Here is a 21,554-nt window from a genome sequence, read left to right as displayed (position 1 = left end):
CTCCTAAAGTGGGGGCAGCACCCAATTCGTATTTCACTGGTTGTTGTGTGACGGACTGAATTGCTGAGTCTTGGACTACATGGTTGGTACTGAAAAGAGTCTGAAGTGTTCAGACCATCGATTCAGAATGGAGGTTTTATCTGTTAGAAGCATTTGACCATCTGTGCTGAGTAGAGGGCTTTGGACTTGGTATGATTTGTTTTGCCTGTGTGCATTACCTATGTTAGGGGTAGAGTGTTCAGCTCAAGGCAGAGAAAGAGACCATTCTATGACTTCTAACAAAAGTACAATTCCTTGATTATCTCTGTATTATCACAGGAGAAATGGAAATAATCTCTCAACTAGAATTTATCCACAGAAGAACAAAAAGTGCAATGAAGAGTTCTTACTAGAAAAAATATTTTTTCTCAAAATGTCCAGCGCTTGTTTGCTAGATTTGATACATAGATTTATATAGCATCTGTATATATAAATAGAGTTCTTTTTCTAACTATATCAAACCCTTTCCTGACATTCATGAGACAATTGCACACCTATCAATCTTAAAATTCCAAAGCCTTGCCAATCTGTCTTCTACCCCATTTCCAGAAAAGAATATTTTTAAATTTCTTTTTGAGATGTCTCTATGCAAATACAATATAAGAGGGCGAGGAAAGAAGTGGGGAAGGGGTAAAGTTAATTTCATTATTGTTATTGTGTGATTTTTCTGGGGTTTTTTTAGAGTTGGCTTTTTTTTATTCCCCAAACACCAAGTCCAATTAAATTTGCTTTCTCATCCCAGCTTTCCGCTCCTATACCTGCACTGGCTTCTTAAATACATAAGATTTTTTTGGAGGTGAGAATATTATAAACAAGATAAGTTTAGTAAATTTGTAATCCTCTTTCCACTTCTTATTAATTTCCTTGTTTAATTAATCTAATAGTTCTATTTTTCTGTAGTATCTGTGATGCCACAGGTACTTACACAGCAGAGAATGGGGTAAACGGTAGAGTAGGAATGAGGAAGAGGGATCAATGAACAGGTGATTATTAAAGAGATTTTCTTGGAGTCTCTATCACACAGAAACATAATGTTTCAGTTAACTGAGAGTACTGACCATGCAAATCTTCCTGAGCTTTACTTCTTGACATAAGCCGAGGCTTGTCTTCATTTGTTCTCCTTATAGGTGGCTTAATAAATTTCGGTATATCATTCATAGTAAACACAGAACTATAAAAACCAGTTGCACTTTTCCTACATTGAAGAGTGAACAGGATGTATTAGTTACATCCTTTTGCAAATATTTCAATAGTAAATTAGCAAATGACAGCAAAACAGAATAGCAGTTCTGCACATGCAATAGTCTTCACACGAGTGTAGGAGCTCTGGTAAGTGTTTCAATTTTAAACATGCAGCTTAAAACAAAGTTTTACTGAGATATTAAAGATCACATTTGATTATGTTTTTCCTAAAAAATAATTTTACTGAGAAATCTGCTTTGTCTCTTGCCACTACCTTCCATTTTTCTGTCCAATATAAATGTCTCTCTTGCACAAGATTTTTGCATATTCCAAATTAATTTTGCTGTCTCACTCAAATAAACATTAAGAAATCACTTAATAGGGAAAGGAGACATGGTCACTTCATTTGTGTAATTGTATTTAAAAGGGTGACAAAAGTGATGATCCTATAAAATTTAAATCAAGCTCATGGGCCTGAATTGTAATATTAGCCATCCTTGAGTGAGTTGTAGTCTGCATGCTGCCCTTTAGCTGTTGCAGCTGAACAGTATTTCATTAGTATATCATTGAGACGTATGGAATGAAGATCATGGAATCAGCAATTTTAATGTAAACTCAAAAATATAGGAAATATTAGACTGATAAGTTGTTATCTACTTGATGTCAGAGTGGCAGTCGCCCTTCCTTTCTCACATCTTTTTTATGACTTCTTTGTAACTGTGACCCTCTCACCATCAGCAGAAAAAGGACCATTTCACTGCTAAGTGATCCTTCACATATTTTAAATTTGATTTTCTAGAAGCAGCAAGATTAACACTTTTTTTGTATTCCCTAGCTTGAAATTTTTAAGACTTGTTACTTACCAAACAAGATAAGAGGCTGTTCCAACATGATCTTGATACTTCTGTTCAGTGAGTTTCTATTCTCTGTCATGCTGCTTGCTGATTTTTTTTCTTTCTGTGACTGCCTGTCAGCTATAAACACATAGGATACAAGAATAAAAAAGAAGCTGGATTTTTCCTTAAAAAATAAATGAGAATAAGAGATGTACCTGCATAGGATAAAATCTGTCTGCTGATTTTTGAAAGAAATTATTAGATATATTAACTGAACCACAATTTGTTGACAAGTGCAATGGAAAAAAAATTCTTCTATTGCTTTATTACTAACTTTGTTTTGTATCATAGGACTTTGGAGTAGAATCAACCTTTTATCAGACCAGGATCACAGAATATATTGAGTTGGAAGGGACCTACAAGGATCATTAAGTCCAACACTTCCAGCACCCAACCACCTTCTGGGTGAAGAATTTCTTTCTAATATCCAACCTAAACCTCCCCTGACACAACTTGTCGGGTTATGTCACTGGTGACCACAGAGAAGAGATCAGTGCCTGTCCCTCCTCTTCCCCTCACAAGGAAGTTGTAACTGCAATGAGGTCTCCTCTCAGTCTCCTCTTCTTGAGGCTGAACACACCAAGTGACCTCAGCCTCTCCTCATATGGCTTCCCCTCAAGGCCCTTCACCATCTTTGTTGCCCTCCTTTGGACATTCTCTAAGAGCTTAATATCTTTCTTACATTGCGGTGCCCAAAACTGCACACAATATTCAAGGTGAGGCCACACCAGTGCAGACCAGAGCGGGACAATCCCCTCCCTCGACCGGCTGGCAATGCTTTGCCTGATTCCCCCCAGGACATGGTTGGCCCTCCTGGTTGCCAGGGCACTGCTGACTCATGTTCAACTTGCCATTGACCAGGACTCCCAGGACCCTTTCCATGGCATTGTTGTCCAGCATCTTATTGCCCAGTCTGTTCATACATTGAGGGTTGCCCTATCCCAGGTGCAGAATCTGGCACTTCCCCTCATTGAAATGTATCTGGTTGGTGATTGCCCAATCATCTAATTTGTTGAGGTCTCTCTGCAGGACATCCCTGCCTTTGAGGGAGTAAACAGCTTCTCTAAGTTCTGTGTTGTCTGCAAACTTGCTTAGTATCCCTTCCAGTACACGAGCAGGAGATAATAATACTACATAGTCCAACACCTGATAAGCTGCAAACCAAGAATTAAAAAACCCACATGGAATCCTGTTCAGTTCTGCATGCTTCTGTAGACAGGGATTGTAATAGTTGATCTGGTACCATCCATACACACTGATAACGGCTCACACTAGCAAACCCTGCCTTCTCTTGCTGCTATATCTCTTTGGTGCATTCTGCTGACTCTTCATCAGGGCTTCCATCTCCAGTTTCCTCTCTCAAGTGACTGAGCTTGTGCCTTTTGTGGTTTAGGAATGGTATCAGTCCTCCCACTAAAACAAAAAGCCACAAGCAGATCATTCCCCCATGCCTCTAGCAAGAGAGACACAAAAGGCAAAGATCCTGAGCAGAGGTAAGAGCAAATTACTATGACCAGCAATGATATAAGAAAACTAATAGTAACAGCAACAATATTAATAATAAAAGGATACAAGAAGAGGGTAATCTACATAGAAAAAGTGCTCACCATTGACTGGCCTGATCTGGTGCCATACAGCCGTCAAAACAAAGAACAAAATGGCCACTGGACACACCGTGCACATGTTGGGTTTTTTTCCCAGTCCTGAGACTGGGAAAACGATGGTGGATAAACCCTACAGTCGGGACCGGCATTATCCCACCACTCTCTTTACCACTCCCTCCCCCAGAAAAAGGAATGCCCACCTTCCAGGAAATGATAGAGAGTCACTTTCCCTTGCCACCCAGCCATGAGGTATGATGGCATCCAATAGCACAATGTGTTGGCCATGCCAACACAGCTCTAGGCTCCACCCCATCACAGCTGCTGTGATAATTAACCCTGTCCCTGGCGCACACACACACACACACATATATAAAAATATAGGCAAGCGCAGGTATCATTTCCATAGCCAATGGCTGTCCTTCTAAAATGTCTGTTGAGTTCATTTAGTCCATTACCATGTGTTCTATCCATCCTAGAAGTCTTCCAGGGCAGGAGAGCTGGTGTGTTGTTGGCTGGCTGCAAGGTATATCAGGAAAACTCAACTGGTGTATCTGGAGCAGTCTATCCTCATTGTCCGTGGTAGTTAGGTGGCAGTGTCATCTAGCAACTAATATTACACAATTCAACATTACAGGCTGTTCTCCCCTAAAAATCAAATCCTCTTAATGTACACATTATATTTCCCCATCCCTCTGCATTACCTACCAAGTTCACCCAGGTCCTTGAGCAAAAAAAATCCCATGGATGGGTTTGCCTTTGCTCAAGACAGCACTAATCCAAACATCTTCCCTAAAGCATTTCTGATGTGCACCACGGGGGCTTTAGTCCCTTCTATAGTACGTGAAAGGTTTGGTTGAGCAGGGCCAGCTCAATTGGTAGAGCATCTAGTGTTATCTAACCAGGTAGCATTCACTAAATGTAGATCCCAATATTTGAAAGTCCCACTAGCTTTCAAGGTGGTTTTTAACAGTCCATTGCACCTTTCAATTTTCCCAGCAGCTAGTGATTCACTCAATACTGTGCCCAGGTGTCTATGAGGCTACTTTTGAACTGAATCTTGTTGTCAGACTCAGTTCATTCTGGGGTACCATATCACCACAGGATTTGTTTTTCAAGGCTCAGGATGGTGTTCTGGGCAGTGGTGTGAGGCACAAGGTACATCTCTAGCTATCCAGTGGTTGTTTCCACTATTGTAAGCAAGTGGCGCTTGCCTTGGCAGGTTTGTGGTAGTGTGATGTAATCACACTGCTGGGTCTCCCTGTATTTGTATTTTGAGCATTGCCCACTGTACCATAGAGGTTTTACCTACTTGGCATGTGATTGCAGAGCATGTTTCACTTGGATGTGGCGTATCATATAGATAATGGGAGATAATGTCCATAGTTAAGTCCACCACTTGATCAGAAGCCCATCTGAATGCTGCATTCTTCCCTGATGACCTGAGGTGTCATGGGCCCACAGGACAGAAATAATTCACCTTTATGTTGCCAGTCCAGAAACACCTGAGACACTTTGATACTGGAAAGTAGCAGAAACAAACTTCTTAACACCAGTTTATAAATGTTAAAAAGGGCTTTCTTCTTTCTTCAGCATGCTGGACTTTCCGAGGATAGCTCCTTTAATTGAATGTGTCAAATGACAGCCAGCCAGGGCTTTTTACTACAGCTACTGTTTACATATTCATTAGATATTCTCCCTTATCTAATACATATTCATTAGTTTCTTTACATAGTCACACCTCAGTTCTTGAACAGGTACAGCAGGCACAGCATCACTGTGCCACCACCGAAAATGGTTACGTTTGTTCTTTATTTTATTTTATTTGGGTACACAGAGCTTAGTTTACATCTTCTTTGTTTGAATACATCCTTACTGAATTCTCTAGGACTTCTCTAAGATCATATTGGTCCTTATTTGGGCATTCTGGGATACTGTGAGTAAAGTTTCTATTTCTTCTTTCAACCCCAATCTCAGTGGCTCAATCTACTTCTCCGTTGCTGGGGTTTTTCAGTAGCCCAGTTCTTGGGTACATGTGTATCTACATGATGTACCTTCACAGCCAACTTCTCTACCTGGACGGAAATGTCTTGCCACACTCAGCAGCCCAGCTGGGTTTAACTTCTGTGCTGCCAGTTGGTCTTTTTCCATTGAACCAGCCACCCCCACAGAGTGTTGGCTAACATACATAAGTCGGTGTAGAGGTAGAGCACTGGCCAATATCTAAAGCCAGCTGGATGGCCTTCAGCTCTGCAACCTGATCTGATCCACCTTGTCCCTCAATAGTTTTTGCAGTTTGCTATGTAGGACTCTGTACAGCAGCTTTCCATTTTTGATTTTTCCATACATCATGGCAGGAACCATCAGTGAAGAGAGTGGATTGCTTTTCACTTTTTGGTAGCAGATTATATTGTGGGGCCTCCTCAACATGTGTTACCTTCTCCTCCTCCTTTTCTGATGATAGTCCCAAATTTTTGGGACTCCCTTGAGGCCAGTTTGTGATGATTTCCAAGATCCTTGGAGATTGGGGTTTCCTATTCAAGCTCACTCTGTGGGCAGAACAATCTACTTAGTCCATGTGGCATCAGTGGCATGATGTGTTAGAGGACTTTCTCTTTGAACATCTAGCCCAGCACTGGCAGTCAGGGTGCCAGAAGAAGCTGTACTTTGGTGCCAATCACTTCTGAAGAGCTTGAACCCCTTCACAAGCTGCCAGTATCTCTTTTTCATTGGGGTGTAACAGGCCTTGGATCCCTTGTATCCCCAACTCCAGGATCTCAGGGCTTGTCCTTGAGTCGCCATGGGTACTTCTTGCCAGAGACTTCAGGAAGGACCAGTCTCCCTCACTGCAATGTAGAGCACATTTTTCACATTTTGTCTTGTCCTGACTGGTCCCAGGGCTACTGCATGGACAATTTCCTGTTTAGTTTGTTCAAAAGGTTGTCATTGTTCAGGAGTCCACTTGAAATCACTCTTCTTTCTTGTTACATGAGAGAGAGGTCTTACAATTTTACTGTAATCTAGAATATGCATTCTCCAAAAACCCACAGTGCATAGGAAAGCCTGTGTTTCCTTCTTGCTGGTTGGCAGGGACACAGCTGCTATTTTGTTGGCCATATCCATTGGTATCTGGCAATGTCCACCTTGCCATTTTACTACTAAAAACTGAATTTCCTGGGCAGGTCCTAGCAAAAACACCCTTCAGGAGAAGGGTGTTTTTTCCCCTTTCTCAAAAGATTCCTCTGCTGTGTTGGCCCCATATGATGCTGTCATCAATGTACTGCATGTGTTCTGGAGCCTCACCCTTTTCCAGTGCAGTCTGGATCTGTCCAATGCAAATACTGGACTGTGTTTCCACCCCTGGGGCAGTCGGTTCCAGGTTTACTGCACACCTCTCCAGGTGAAAGCGAACTCTGACCTCCACTTTACTGCTAAGGAAATGGAGAAATACACATTAGCAATGTCGATGGTGGCACCATTTTGCTGCCTTGGACTCCAGTTCATACCGAAGTTCCAGCATGTCCAGCACACCAGCACTCAGGGGTGGTGTGACTTCATTCAGGTCACGATAGTCTACCATCAGTCTCCACTCTCCACTGAACTTATGCACTGGTCATACAGGGCTATTAAAAGGTTGGCAAGTCTTGCTGACCATTCCCTGGCTCTCTAGTTCACAAATCATCCATGGGTCGTGGGCCTGGAGTCCCAGCTGGTGTGGTGGTGTCAATGTTGCACTGTTGTGGTAGCAATCGGTACCTGTTGTTCTTTGACCTTCAGCAGTCCCACAGCAGAAGGGTTCTCTGAGAGACCAAGCTGTGTAATTTCGTCTGTCTCTACAGCAGCTATCCCAAAAGCTAATGATGCCCTTTTGGGTCCTGAAACACCCTCTCCTGAGGTAATCTATGCCAAAGATGCGCAGGGCCTCTGGACCAGTCACAGTGGGGTGGTTTTGCCATTTGTTCCTAGTCAGGCTCACTTCAGCTTCCAGTTGAGTCAGCTGCTGGGATCCTGCTGTTACTTCAGAAACAGAGATGGATTCTGTACCCACAAATCTTGATGGCATCAATGTGTGCCAGTGTCAACTGAAGCTTTATACTCCTGTGGGTCTGATGTGCCAGGCCATTGAATCCACCCAGTCCAATAGATCCAATTGTCCCTTTCCTCCACCTGGCTGGAGGCAGGGTGCCTCTAGTTTTAGTCATGGTACTCGTTGCTCACTTCTCGTAAATATGAACTGGAGGTGCCTTCAAGAGGGTTGGAAGTAACATCAGTCCTCTGATTCTGTCTGAGGATTTGTCCACTGGAAACCAGAGTGGCATTTACCCTTGAAGACTTTCCCATGGTGGTTGTTCTTCCTCTCAACTCACATACCCATACTGCTGCGGCAGAGGAGGGATTTCCATCCCACTTCCTCGTGTCCTCTTCATGCTCATGCAGATAAAACCACAGGTTACCTTGTGGTGTGTATCTTCTCTCTTGAGCAGAGGAGGGCTTACACCCAATACCAGAGATTGTAGTCCATATTGGTGGGGATGGAACATTTCCTCTCTAGTTTGCTTGAGTCTTTTGAATCTGTCCACAGTCTTGGACAGTCTTTCCACAGACAAGGCACAGATCAATAGTGAGGAGAAAATCTGATCTTCATATTACCAGAGTCCGCTGGTCACCTGAAGCACTGTTTGTTCTCCTGTTTTCATTGACATCAACACCAATGAGTTGGCATATGATGATGGCACGGTCCATACAAACTTTTGCCACATGGATTGTGTACACTGGACCTCATCTGGACCTACAGGGGACTGCTCATTATTTGAATCCCTATAGGTTACCTCCAGCACAGCTAATTCTCTCAGTCAGTGGATGCCTTTCTTCATAGCATTTCACCTACTTGGGTGCACTATTAGATCATCACTGGGGGAATACCTTTTCCTCACAGGTACTTGATAGGAATCACCTCTAGAAGCAATGAGTGTTGTTCCTCTCTCCATTTCCCTTGTCAATGCTCACATCCTGGGACAGGGATCCCAGTTGCTTACCTTCACTACCATCTAGTTTCACATTGTGGGACATGATATCCCAGCATTGGATCTGCCAGATCACCAGAGACTCATTCAACTGGCAGCTGAAATCTTTTCACATATCTCACAGCTCAATCAAGGATAAGGATCAGGTGAGTATCTCTGGTCCTGCCTCCTCCTCCTGTTCTGAAGGCCCTGATTCCTCTTCATCCTTCACTATGTGAACTGATTAGGTCTTGGATTTTTTCTTCTGTAGAGGGAAGACTGCTACTGGCACGCATTGTTCCTCTGGTTCAGCTGCAGATTGAGTAACCATGGTGCCTGTTGATCTGCTTTCCTTCTCCTCCCCCTGAGGGTGCTGTCTGGTGGCAAGCAGTGTCTGAGAAATAGTAGCCAGGGTCTAGCACACTGCAATAAGTTGCTCCTCTCTGGAGTTTCAAAAGCATTTCTTCTTGCAAATATTCTGTCACTTTATCAGGGATGAACTTCCGAAACATTAGAGCAGAGAATTTCCCCCCAGACTGGTTCATTTTCTCCCACATTCCATGCCACTCATGACCTCAGGGCAGATGTCTGAATGACCTTCCCAGAAATCTCTTTCTTGACTCTAAGCATGGTGTGCCCCACACTGAGGATAGCTGACAGACTTAGCAACAAGACTATGCTTCCTGTAACATCCAAAGGGAATTCAAAATTCTGAAAAAATGTTGCAACAGGCCTGAAGGAGGAAAAAGGGGTGAAAGGCTTGGGAAAATCATCTTCCCATGTTCCCTCCACAGGCTGGGTAGGAGTATTAATGAACTCCCTGAGGTAGCATCCCGGGCCAAGGCAGGAGAGCAACACTGAATACACATCCCAAATGACCCTTATTGCCCTTGACGTTATCATGCTATAAACTGATATCACACAGTATGTCAACAAAGGAATCTTGATTCCTCTCCCTGCTCTGAAAAAGAGCACCATGATGCACACACAGTGTATGTACAGAAACATATTTTTTCAACAGCATTGTAACCACGACCTAATACAGGAAGCCTTAAATCAAATTTGTTTCCAAGCCACTCTGGGGAGATCTGTTGTTATCTCTATCCTTCATTCCACACATTGGGCAACAGTTTAAGGCTGTGGTGATTTAGGAATGGTATTAGTCCTCCTACTAAAATAAAAAAAACCCAACCCACTTCTCCCTCCACCCACCCTGAGAGAGAGACAAAAGACAGAGATCCCAAGCTGAGATAAGAACAGTTTAGTGGGAACAGCAATGAGGTAAGAAAATTAACAGTAACACCAGCAACTAATAACAAAAGTATACAAAAAGAGGGGGACTTACATACAAAAATCGCTTACTGACTGACTGACCTAATCTAATGCTGCACAGCCCCCAAGTCAAAGAACAAAATGGCCCTTGAACCCTCCATGCACATGTTTGGTTTTTTTTCCCAAGCCTAAGACAATGAAAAACAATGGTGGATACACCCTATGGTTGGGCCCAGCATTACCCCACAGCTCTGTTTGTTGCTTACTCTCTCATTCGGGAAACAAGAGAGAGACCCTTTCCCCCATCCCCCAACAATGAAGTAAGATGCTATCCAACAGTACAATGTTGTAGCCATGCCCACACAGCTCTAGGCTCCACTCCCTCACTGTCACTGTGAAAATTAACTCTTTCCTTGGCTGAAACTGGGACAATGACCAACAGCTTCAATTCAGCTCAGTCTTATTCAGGCCATGGTTATTCTAGCAGGACATAATTGCCTGCCAGAATGTGATACATTCATTCACATCCTATTGGATGTCAACCAGTATTTTATTGGTAAGAAATGTGTACCTCTTTGATGTTATATTATACCCTTCTAATGCCCTTACTCTAAAGCGGCTTCTTACTCCTAATAGTGCTAACACTCATTGATTTGAATCATATTAACTATAAAATCTCACAATAGAAGTGTCTAGAGTGTTTTGTAACTTGTATAGCAACTGTGTGTCTCATTCTGGTGCTCTTACATTTGCCTATCAGGCACCAGCATTTTTTCATTTCTTTGTACAGTTGCTATGCTTATTGAGAAAAGTCACACGGAAGGAGTGTAAAAAAGGAGTAGGATGCTTAAACATATATCTGTTTTAAAATAAATGGGTAATTTTAAATGAGACTCTGGAACTTTTCAAATGCTTAGTTTAACACTGAATTAGAATGTATGAACTTTTGAAAGTTCATCATATATGAATATTATATATGACATGAAGTATTATTATGTTTTCATACACCTTCAAATATTTTCCAGATATCTTCACACCACATTTATTTTATGGAATAAGGAATATATACAGCTATTTTCAGTGCTAGTTTTAAGAATCACAACTCATGGAGAACAATATATTTTCTTAAGCAAACAAATAATCCATCCAAACAAACAAGAGGCAGAATCTTGTAGAAAACCTTATGAATTAAGCTTTATTACTCAACAATCCATGCTTATTCTGTGCTCCAGACATTCTTTCTCTAACCTGAGCAATATCATAATGAGTAGGACTGCAAATTCATATGAGAGTACAGTCAAATTATTTTGTTAAGTACGAGGTCTTACTAAACTTGATAGAAAAACCTCAGTTTCTGTTGCAGTCTTATTTGTTTCTTGCCTCTTGAGGCTGGGTGCCAGTACTAGTGAAAATTGTTTGTCTTTTTTTGATTAAAAGCTCATCTACAAAACTGAGAAACAAACAGTTGCTCTTGATCAGAGCAGACCAGTGAGTTTTGAGGCTTGGATATGAATACCCACATTGGTCCGCATATCAGACTCTTGGCTAAAGCAGTAGAATATTTTCATAAAATTACCATTAGTTTAATCGAGTTACCAGTGGTTTATTACCATTAGTGGAATCAACGGGACTCATGTATTTTTAATGCAAAAAACCAACCCTCAACTTCCATAAGTTGCCTACAATCCTCTGTTCTCACGGAGTAGTAGTACTGTAAGCCAGAAACTTCTGTAATAGAGGTGGACTCTGGGAGCCCTAATGGGGAAAAAAAATTATTTCACTTGCCCCTAAAAAAATAGAAATATATTGTTCGTGTTTGGACAGAAAGAATAATTGGATAAAAATGGTTCTGTGGTCTCTAAAAGGGAGAAAACACTTCAATTTCTGATTGACACCAGAAACAAATCTTTGCCCTGAAAACAGAATTGAACCGAGCTCCTGACAGACATATTCATTTCCTTCTCAGGGGAAAAGTAAATGGATTACCCAGGAGTTTTATGCTTATCAAACAACTAAGGCAGTCTAAAAGTATTCATTTTCCAATTTCTGTTTACCTGTGATCAGGACATAAGAACTAGAAAGACAATTATATAACAAAACCATTTTTAAATTCTGTATTTTCAAATCAGAGGATTTTTTTCTGTGTCTTCTGTTGCCAAGTCATCTGTAAAGCAGGTATTAGCAAATTGCCTGTAGGTCTATATTTTTCATGCTATATTTTCAGTGCACAATTAAAATGTCTCTTTAGTTTTTTGTAGCTGCAGGGATTTTCATTCCCATCTACTCCCCCCAAATAGTTTACCATCACATTTACTTGTTATTAAATCTAGTGTAGCTGAAGAAGTTCAAATTTTTCTGTGTTATAACCATCTTCATTTTTCCATTTTTGCAACTTTATTATTATGCAGATGATTACACCCTTACTTGATTGTAGAAATATAGGAGTTCACTATTCTTGAAAATTGAGTCCATTACATACCTATTTGCATCTTTTACTACCTTTTTTTTCTGAAAAAAATACAGCACACAACAAAAAGCCTTAAAAGAAAACTACCAACATAAAGCAATACTAGTAAGAAACCATTGCTATGAATGTTTCCTCTACTGTTAATTTCGAACATCTGATGCTGCAGAATTATCACAAACCCTCTTATAAATGACCACGGAAGTTTTTTCAGCAAGAGAGGTTCCTCACAGCTCGCCTTGCAGAGGATAACCTACCTGCTTTGTACAAAAGAATACTGCTCTCTAGTGGAATATGGGAAAAGATTCCATGACCTCACCACTTAGCTTCTTCTGTCTGCATTTTTAGCTGTTTGCAGATGAAAGGCAGCTTAGCTTTGTCCTAGAGTTGTGACATGCTATGATATATGGCTACAATTACTGTGAGACCATACTGTGAAGTGCCTTTCTTTTGTAATCAAGTAAAAGAAAATTCTTTTCTTTACCTTTTGTCCCCCCTGAACTCCTTTCTAGATTGATACCAGTGGTTTTTCCTTTTTTTCAGAATGCTGGTGTCTATATCAGGAATGTGGAACTAATAACTATTTAATTTACAGGGGAACTCATAATAATTTAGCTGGCATAAGGATAATTTGGGAATGATTAATAGCCAGATTTCTACAGCTGGAAATTTTAATAATGTCTCTCTCTGGAATGTATATTTTATATTCAGAATTTACTTTCTGTTGTGTTCATTGCCTCCTTTGGAATGTGAAAGGTTTTCTGAAGCCAGGATCAAGTTGTGCAAATTGTCCAATATGTTCTGTCCGTCTCAGAGGGTGGGACACTATGAAAACACAGACACATGCACAAAATATGGTGCTTTCAGTTTCCTTCCTCCAGGGCTGGTTGTAGATCTGTCATCTATTTGGCTAGACTTAATGGGATCAGGGCTCCTTTGACAGCATTAATCGCTATCACTACTCACAGTAAGCCTGTGAGCTAGAGATTTGACATGCTGGACATACTTAAAATGGTCATGTAGTGCAGGACTGAAATGAACCTAGCCTGAAATGTGCTGTAAGTGTGCATTCAAAACAGGCATGCACTGCTTTGAGGTATTACAATATTAAACCTGGAGCCAGCTGTTTTCTGAAGATTTATTTTCACTGTGCCCTGTCCCTTAGGCATTGGAAAGTAACTTAAAACATCATCTGTAAAAGAGCCAGTGGCCAGAGTGCCTGGTTCCTGTTTTGTTTTCTGGAGATGGAGGCAGTCAAGTCAGGCTAGTGCAGGAATTTTCTGAATAGTACCTCACTGAACAGCTGTTTAAGGCATTTACTTTTTAGATTGTAAATAGAATGGTATGGAAAGATCTGTAAATAAATACAATATTATTTCCTTAAAAAAAAAGAAGTGAATGGCAGCAGTAACAAAAAAAGCCCAATCCGAATAAAAAAAAAAACAGAACAAAAGAAAACAAAACCAAACCACAAAACATCTTCAGCAAACAAAAAAGAGCCTCTTGCACAGGCAAGACAAGTAAGCATAGGATGGTTGCCTCAGAGGTTTTAATCCTTTCTTTTCTGCAGAGTGCCCTCATCGTCCATGTGAGGATTAGAAATTCAGAAATTTCTACATGTCAGTTTAGAGTTTGGAGGATCCCACAATTCACTGGTGACTATACTGAAACAACACATCAGAAGAATAGCTCCTCTTCTGAGGAACTCAGAGCACTTGAGACTTTTGCTTCTTCATATTGTTGATCGAGCACTAAAAATTTTGTAAAGTTTTCTGTCATCTCAAGTCTTCTGATTAGGAGCAATTTCCACCTACAGTTTATTCAGTAATGTGTTGTATTTTAGTCAGAGAAATGTTTTTTTTCTCCTTTGTTTTGCAAATATAAATGGCTATCCTTTACCATGGATTTCTGCTGCCATTTATGCTCGAAAATAATTCCTAAACTCGAATCAGCCCTAAAAGCATTGGTCAACTTATCCTTGAAACACAGAGGGATTTAGAATGTGTCGTGGTTTGAGACCCTCAGAAATCCAAATTTCCGAGTTCAAGCTCCCCTGCCACAATTTGCCCCAGTGTGAGAGGGTTTTCAGACAAAACACAACTCCTCGGCATTGGGGGAAGGGGAAAAAATACTTACAAGGTTTATTTACATACATGTATATATAAGTAACAACTTAGCTATTTCTTCTACGATGAAATAATATATTTACATTAGATTAAATTTCTCTTTTTCTTCAATAAGAGTCCAAGAAGAAAAGAGAAAAGTCTTTTTGCCACTTTTCAGGTCACAGTTCCTTCAAATTAGTTTCTGTGATATTAGTTAGTGCCTTTCATTTTTAAGGCAGCGGATTTGAGTATTGTAGTCAGGATTTTTCCATTCTTACTTTGTGAAAATCCCCATCCCTCGAGCCCGAGCCTTCCGGGGACTTCCTTGGAGACTTTTATTCTTCCTGAGTTAGAACATTTAGGGCAGCTTTCAGTTCAGTATTTGCCCCAAGCATCCTACCAGAGCTCCTTTACTCTGTCTCAAACTGCCAGCATAGCAGCAACAACACAGGGACAAGGCCACCTCCTCCGCATTCCATCCTAGTCCAGCTCTCAGGACATCTCTGAGCTCTCAGCTCTTCTCTCTCTCTCTCTAGCTGCTGCTGAATTTCAGGACTCCCTAAGAGTTTGGAAGTCCAACCCTCCTCTCTAGGAGGTTTCAGGGTTTTGGGAAACTAATTCAGTCTTACCCCAAAACAGCTCTGCTGAGTTTTCTCTGGTCTGTTGCCAGCTTTTGGATGTGGTGGGCGATGTGGGCCTGGAGCTTGTACTCCCTCTCCTGCAGGATCTCTCTGCCTCTTCGAGCCTGGCTCCACGCCATCTCACTGCTGCCAGCTATCTTTGTGGCTTTGAGCCACCTTTCTCTATTCAGTGCTGCTCCGCCACTGCTTTCAGTGTCTTCTGCTGCCCACTCATGGCAAGGAAATTTCCTCCAGCTCTTAGCTACAGTTTAACACTGTTCCAAGCTCCTGCAGCCCCCAGCCAGAGGGTTGGGTGGCTTTGGCCCCCCAGGGGGCTCGCTGACCCCTACCTCCTCGTGGCTCAGACCATGGCTGACTCTCTTCCAACTATGTCATCCTCCTTCTTTTCTGGTCTGTTGCAATATGTTGATTTCAAAGGAGCGAAATGTGGTTTCTAACTGGCCCTGCACCCAGAACACCACCCCCTCAGGGTTACCACTTTTTTTTAACTCCAGGGGAAAACACTTTTTTCCCCCACCACAGAATGAAAAGATTATTGTCCTCTCTTACTGGCAAGGAAATTAAGGTAGAAACAAAGTGTTAAGACTACATAAGATTTTTACTAGTGCTGGGAATAGAACCCAAATTTTTGCATCCTACTCCTGTGCATTAACCAAAGTATTATTCTTCTTTCCCTGGAGTATTTGCAGTCTTTCGTTTTCATGTTAATCAAAAGTTTTCTTGGGGGTTGGAGGAAAAACTATAAATGGAGAGTACAAATAAAACTATCTGGAATAGAGGAAAAAATCATCTGCAAAATCTGGTAATGTTAAATAGAGCAAGTAATGAGCCATGGCTGTCATGCAATAGTTTTAATAGTTTGAAGCACATATAGCACAGTGGTCCTTGATAGTTATTAGATGGCTTTAGCACTCAAACTATAGGTTGCAAAACACAAGGATCCATTCATGTCATGTGGTTTCTGCTAGTGTGAGAAAAATTTCCTTCTGAACTGAATACAAAATATTGATATTCTCGTATTGGTCCAGTAATTGTCATTAATTAATTGGTATGGATGTTTGTGAAATGCATTAAACATAACAAACACTATTCAATTGCCAAGTAATATTGTTATTGATTTACAGCACCTTATGCAAACATCAGGTCTTTAAAGAATAAGAAAAACAATAACTAGTACAGGACATGCTGGTTTTATTTTTTAAAGTTTAATTATATGGGTAAATGACAAAATAGTTAGGGTAAAATAATCTTTCAAGCCAACATTCAAAGGAAGTCAGGCAATTAGCCGTTCAGCTTTCATCTCAGAGAGTGCAATAAAAACAGAAATAGATGCGAAAAGCCACATTGCCTAGAATATCACATAGTAAAATTGATAGACAAGGTTATATATCTGAAAATTAAATATATGTTCAAGATGAACTTTCAAATGTCTACAAGGAAAGAATAGCAGAATCAAAATAACCTTCATCCACATATCTCCTAGTTTTATGGGTCACAAACCCCAGATATGCATGTAAAAACATTCTTTTACGTATGAACAGATCTCATGACTAAGTCCATAATGTCCATGGTACAAGCAGTGAGTATGTGCCTCAAGTGCACATGATGGGAAAAAAGACATGGTGTTTGCACTGCCAGAGACTGGAGATGGGACTTTCAGTACATATAAAGACCCTCTAAGAAGACGCAATTTTTTGCCAATTTCTAACTTGTTTTTTCTTTACTTCTTCATTCTGCCACCTATCAGCTGTTCTAAAATATTGCTGTATCAACCCTAAGCATTTTTATCCAAACGCAAGAGAATTTTCCTTGTGTATTTCAAACAAGGAAATGCTGGAGATTTATATCCTGTAGGAAGCAATTGTGTGTGCTTAAGTGTAAAAATTTATCTGGAGATATCCACTTTAAAAATGTGTGTATACAGCAAAGACTTTGATCTTACATCTGTCTTCTGTGGTGGCTCACACTATTTCTTCGCAATATTTAATATGCTGTCCCTACAGACTAGTTTGAGTATTAGTATGACCTTGAGCAATGAAATACAAAAAGTGAAAAAAGACTGGGTACTACACAGTTGTCAGACTGGGTCTTATATCCAGAATTATATCTCCAAGGTTGTTTGAGTCCACGATAGTGTTTTCAATTCAGGGAAAATTAGGTGCTTTCAGCTGGTGTTGTTCTCTGAGTTCCTGAAAGTTTCCAGTTCACAAGAGGTTGGAGCCATGTGCTAAATTCAATGGAAACAACAGTTCCATTATCAAAGGAGGCAGCTCTTGACTGTCTTTCATGGTAGCAATATAATACCTTTGCTCTTATTGTCAGTAAATCAGTATGTCATGTCTAATTTATAAATAACATTTCTCAGAAGGGGAAAAGAAAGAGAAGAATACACAGAGAAAAGCAAAAGGAATAAAATAAAGGAAGTGCTAAAACAAGACAGGATTTAGCTTGGAATCCCCAGAGCTCATTAACCCTTGGCTGTCTAGTTAAAGGCTGTCAGAAGGGCATTTGGAATTAATATTGTGGTTAAAGCAGTGTTTAGAATTCATATTGGCTTTCTGTATTGACTGTGATCTGTAAAAGATATAGCATTTGTAACAGTACAATGGGGGTAGAATTTAGATTACATTTTTTATTGCTGTATAATCACCTGTTGATGGGAAATGTGACTCAATAGCCTTAGATATGTCAGATGTCTATATATGTGACCATGAAAAACTGCAGACATGGTTGTGATTGGTGAGAGAGATGGAGTGCTATTTGGTAAGTCCAGTGAAGTCCAAAGGCAGTGAATATTTGAGCTCGTTTAGTCCTTGCAGTAAGGAACTATTAATATTTTGTTACTTTTAAGCATCCTATTCTCAAAAAGAAATTTAAAAATCATATTTCCATAGGGTTTTTTTCTGACTATTTGGACTTGACTTCTAAGAGGGACTTAATTGTGCTGTTCAGGATTTTTTTTCCCAAGAACTGGTTCTCAGACATCTAATATAGATGACCTGAAGGAGATTTACAGAAATGTGGGAAACGACTGGACTGTAGGCCTTGAATTTGAACAGTTGCAGCTGTGAAGTTGCAGGTTTCCATTTCTGCTCCCAACCCCCCCAAATTTTGGCAGAAGATCAAAGAACAGGCTCTACAGGAGGGAGACTCCAATATGGTACAAGTCCTTGGGGGTGGTCCATTGTTCACGTACCCTATAATTAGTAACAATGGTAAAGAGCCTGACAAATGGGAACCATTTAATTATTCTATTATTAAGGACTTGTGTCAGACCATTATGCATCATGGGGTTAGCTCGCCTTTTGCACAGTCTTTAATCAGAGGAATTTGGGCGAGTGAGCTTACTCCTCATGATATTCGCTCAGTTGCACAAGTGTGTTTTAACCTGACTCAGTTGCTGATGTTCAGAGCACATTGGAGGAGGCTAGCAGAACAGGCATTGTTGGGAAATTTGGAATGCTCTCAAGACGGCCCTAGGTTTGGTGCAGGCCTTCCTCAGTTGCCTGGGCATGAACCGCTTAATCAGCCACAATTGCAGGCTTGGCTTCATCCTCTTATTTTGCACCAAACCACAGAGCTCACTGCTCAAGTTTTGCTTCTTGTCCCTGATACAGGCAAGCCAAAGCAATTGTGGACAACTATTAAGCAAAAGCCAAATGAGCCTTATGAGCAGTTTATTGATAGATTAAGAGAAGCACTGGAAAAGCAGGTGCTTAATGTGGTGGCTCGGGATACAGTTACGTTACAGCTAACCTGAGATAATGCTAACACAGGTTGTAAACGTGCACTGCTATCTCTGTGTAGTAATGCAAGCCTGATTGATATGATAGAAACCTGTGAAAAAGTGAGTTCAATGTCTCACCAGATGGAGGCCCTGGCTACCACATTTGCAGTGGCAGTAAAGGTAGAGAAGTGTTTTCATTGTGGGCAATCTGGACATTTTAAAAAACAATGCCCACGCAGGCCCCTCACTGTGTCGAGCTCAAATTCTATGCTATTTTGCTCATGTTGCCATAGATCAGGTCATTTTGCTAAACAATGCTGCTTCAAGTTCATTCTCCAGGGACAACCACTGACTTTGGGAAATGGGAGGCGGAGCGCGAGGGGAGGTCACGCACAGACACAAGTTGCTCCCCAGAATCCATTCCAGGCTTATGCGACCAACTCACTGCAAAGACAGCCAGAAATGCTGGAGTGGATGTCGCCACAGCAGTGAAAACTACAATCAAGGACTCTAAGGTGCATAAGGCACCTTTACAAGAACATGGGCCATTAGGGTATGGTTTAAGTGCTTTACTAGTGGGACGCTCTAGCGCCACAATGAAGGGTCTTTTTGTTCTCCTGGGCGTCATTGATGCGGACTATACAGGACAAATTCAAGCCATGGTGTGGACCCCCTCCACACCGGTCGTTATACTGGCAGGGAGCAGAATAGCGCAACTGGCACCTTTCATTGCAGAGGTCCTGGTAGCGGACTCAAGGGTCTGAAATACAGGGACTTTTGGGTCTACAGGTGCTCCACAAATCTATTGGACAACAGTCATCAGTTCAGATAGGCCAACTATGACCTGTGTGCTCACACTAACACAGGGAGGTTCAAAGAGTTTGTGAATCAAGGGAATGATTGACACCGGAGCTGATGTTACCGTCATAGCACATGAAGACAGGCTGAGAGACTGACCTGCAATGTCAGCAGGAGATGCGATAGCTGGAGTAGGCGGAACTACTCAAAGCTTTCAAAGTAAATTTCCTGTACAAATTGTGAACCCTGATGGACACATAGCAACAACAAGGCCTTTTGTTGTCATGGTACCACTGAACCTGTGGGGAAGGGATGTTTTGAGTATGTGGGGAGTGTCTGTTGGAACTAACGAAAAGGGTTTTTCCTAGGGGTCACTGTGTGTGAGGGCATTAAGCAACCCCCCCTTAAGCTGCAATAGCTGACTACAACTCCTGTGTGGGTAAACCAGCGCCCCTGGCACAGGAGAAATTGCTTGCCCTCCATGAGCTGGTAAAAGAGCAATTACAGCAGGGTCATACAGAACCCTCTCATAGCCCATGGAATACTCCCGTATTTGTTATCAAGAAAAAATGGGGAAAGTGGAGGCTTCTTCATGATCTGAGGCAAATAAATCGAATTATGAAAAGTATGGGAGCATTGCAACCTGGCATGCCTTCCCCTACCATAATTCCAATTGGTTGGTACATACATGTTATTGATTTAAAAGATTACTTTTTCACCATTCCCCTACATTCTGAGGATGTTGAGAAGTTTGCCTTCTCTGTCCCAGCAATTAACAATCAGGAACCCTGTCAGTGTTATCAATGGACTGTTTAGCCTCAGGGGATGAAGAATAGTCACACCATCTGTCAGTGGTATGTAGCTCAAGCTTTGTCTGAAGTCTGGCAGCAATTTCTGCAGGTGTACTGTTATCATTATGTAGATGACATTCTTGTCGCTGCACCAAATCAAACGCAATTATGCCAGGTTAAGCCAGTAGTGGAACAGTCGATGCATGCATATGGGCTACAAATTTCTCCAGAAAAGGTGCAATCTCAAGCACCATGGAAATATTTGGGAGTCAAAATTTTGGATCAGAAAATTCAACCACAAACTGTCCAAATTTCATAAGAGGTTAAAACACTGAACGATGTACAAAAACTTGTGGGGACCGTCAATTGGATACAGCCCTTACTTAGTCTGACCGCTGCTCAATTGGTCCCTTTGTTTCAATTGTTAAAAGGTGACAGTGATTTACTCTCTCCTAGAAGCCTAACTACAGATGCAAAAATTGCGCTGTTCTTAGTAGAAAGACCAATAGAAACCAGAAAAGCATACTGCCTTGCAGAGGACCATCCTCTTAATTTGTATGTGGTGATTAATGTTTATCACCCTATTGGTCTGTTAGGACAATGGGACACCCAATGGAGAGACCCTTTGCATTTCATTGAATGGATTTTTTTACCCCACGAACCACGCAAAACTGTGAGCACCCTTGTTGAGCTAATCTGTACGGGATGGCAACATTGTCTTGAGCTTACTGGCAGAGATCCCCAGAATATTGTTTTGCCCATGCGCCAGGATTATCTGGACTAGTCTTTAGCAAACAGCATTGATCTCCAATTAGCATTGTTGCATTTTGCTGGTGAGATCTTGTTTTACATGGACTCTCACAAATTTTTGCAGCTTCGTTTGGAATTACACCTGATGGAAAGGCCCTTGTTATTCCCAGTTAAGGGACTTACATTATTTACTGATGGGTCTGGAAGGACAGGGAAAGTGGTGGTTACATGGCAAGGATAAGGTCAGTGGCATGAGCTAATAGGCCAGGAAGATGGCTCCCTTCA

At 41.2% G+C, this 21,554-nt stretch overlaps 1 protein-coding gene across 1 annotated transcript; it reads left to right on the top strand.

Moving 5' to 3' along the window:
- Positions 1-19,244: 19,244 nt before the first annotated feature.
- On the top strand, positions 19,245-21,303 carry LOC108493062 (endogenous retrovirus group K member 113 Pol protein-like). The gene is given in 3 exon segments (XM_017806054.1): positions 19,245-19,673; positions 20,147-20,174; positions 20,177-21,303. Coding segments are annotated over 3 exon segments (1,584 nt in total).
- Positions 21,304-21,554: the final 251 nt, after the last annotated feature.

The sequence above is a fragment of the Lepidothrix coronata genome, unplaced genomic scaffold (genome assembly GCF_001604755.1).
Source record: "Lepidothrix coronata isolate B3197 unplaced genomic scaffold, Lepidothrix_coronata-1.0 Scaffold14, whole genome shotgun sequence".
NCBI lineage: Eukaryota > Metazoa > Chordata > Aves > Passeriformes > Pipridae > Lepidothrix > Lepidothrix coronata.
Note: the sequence above shows the minus strand (reverse complement) of the source record. Positions and strands in the feature narration are given on the sequence as shown.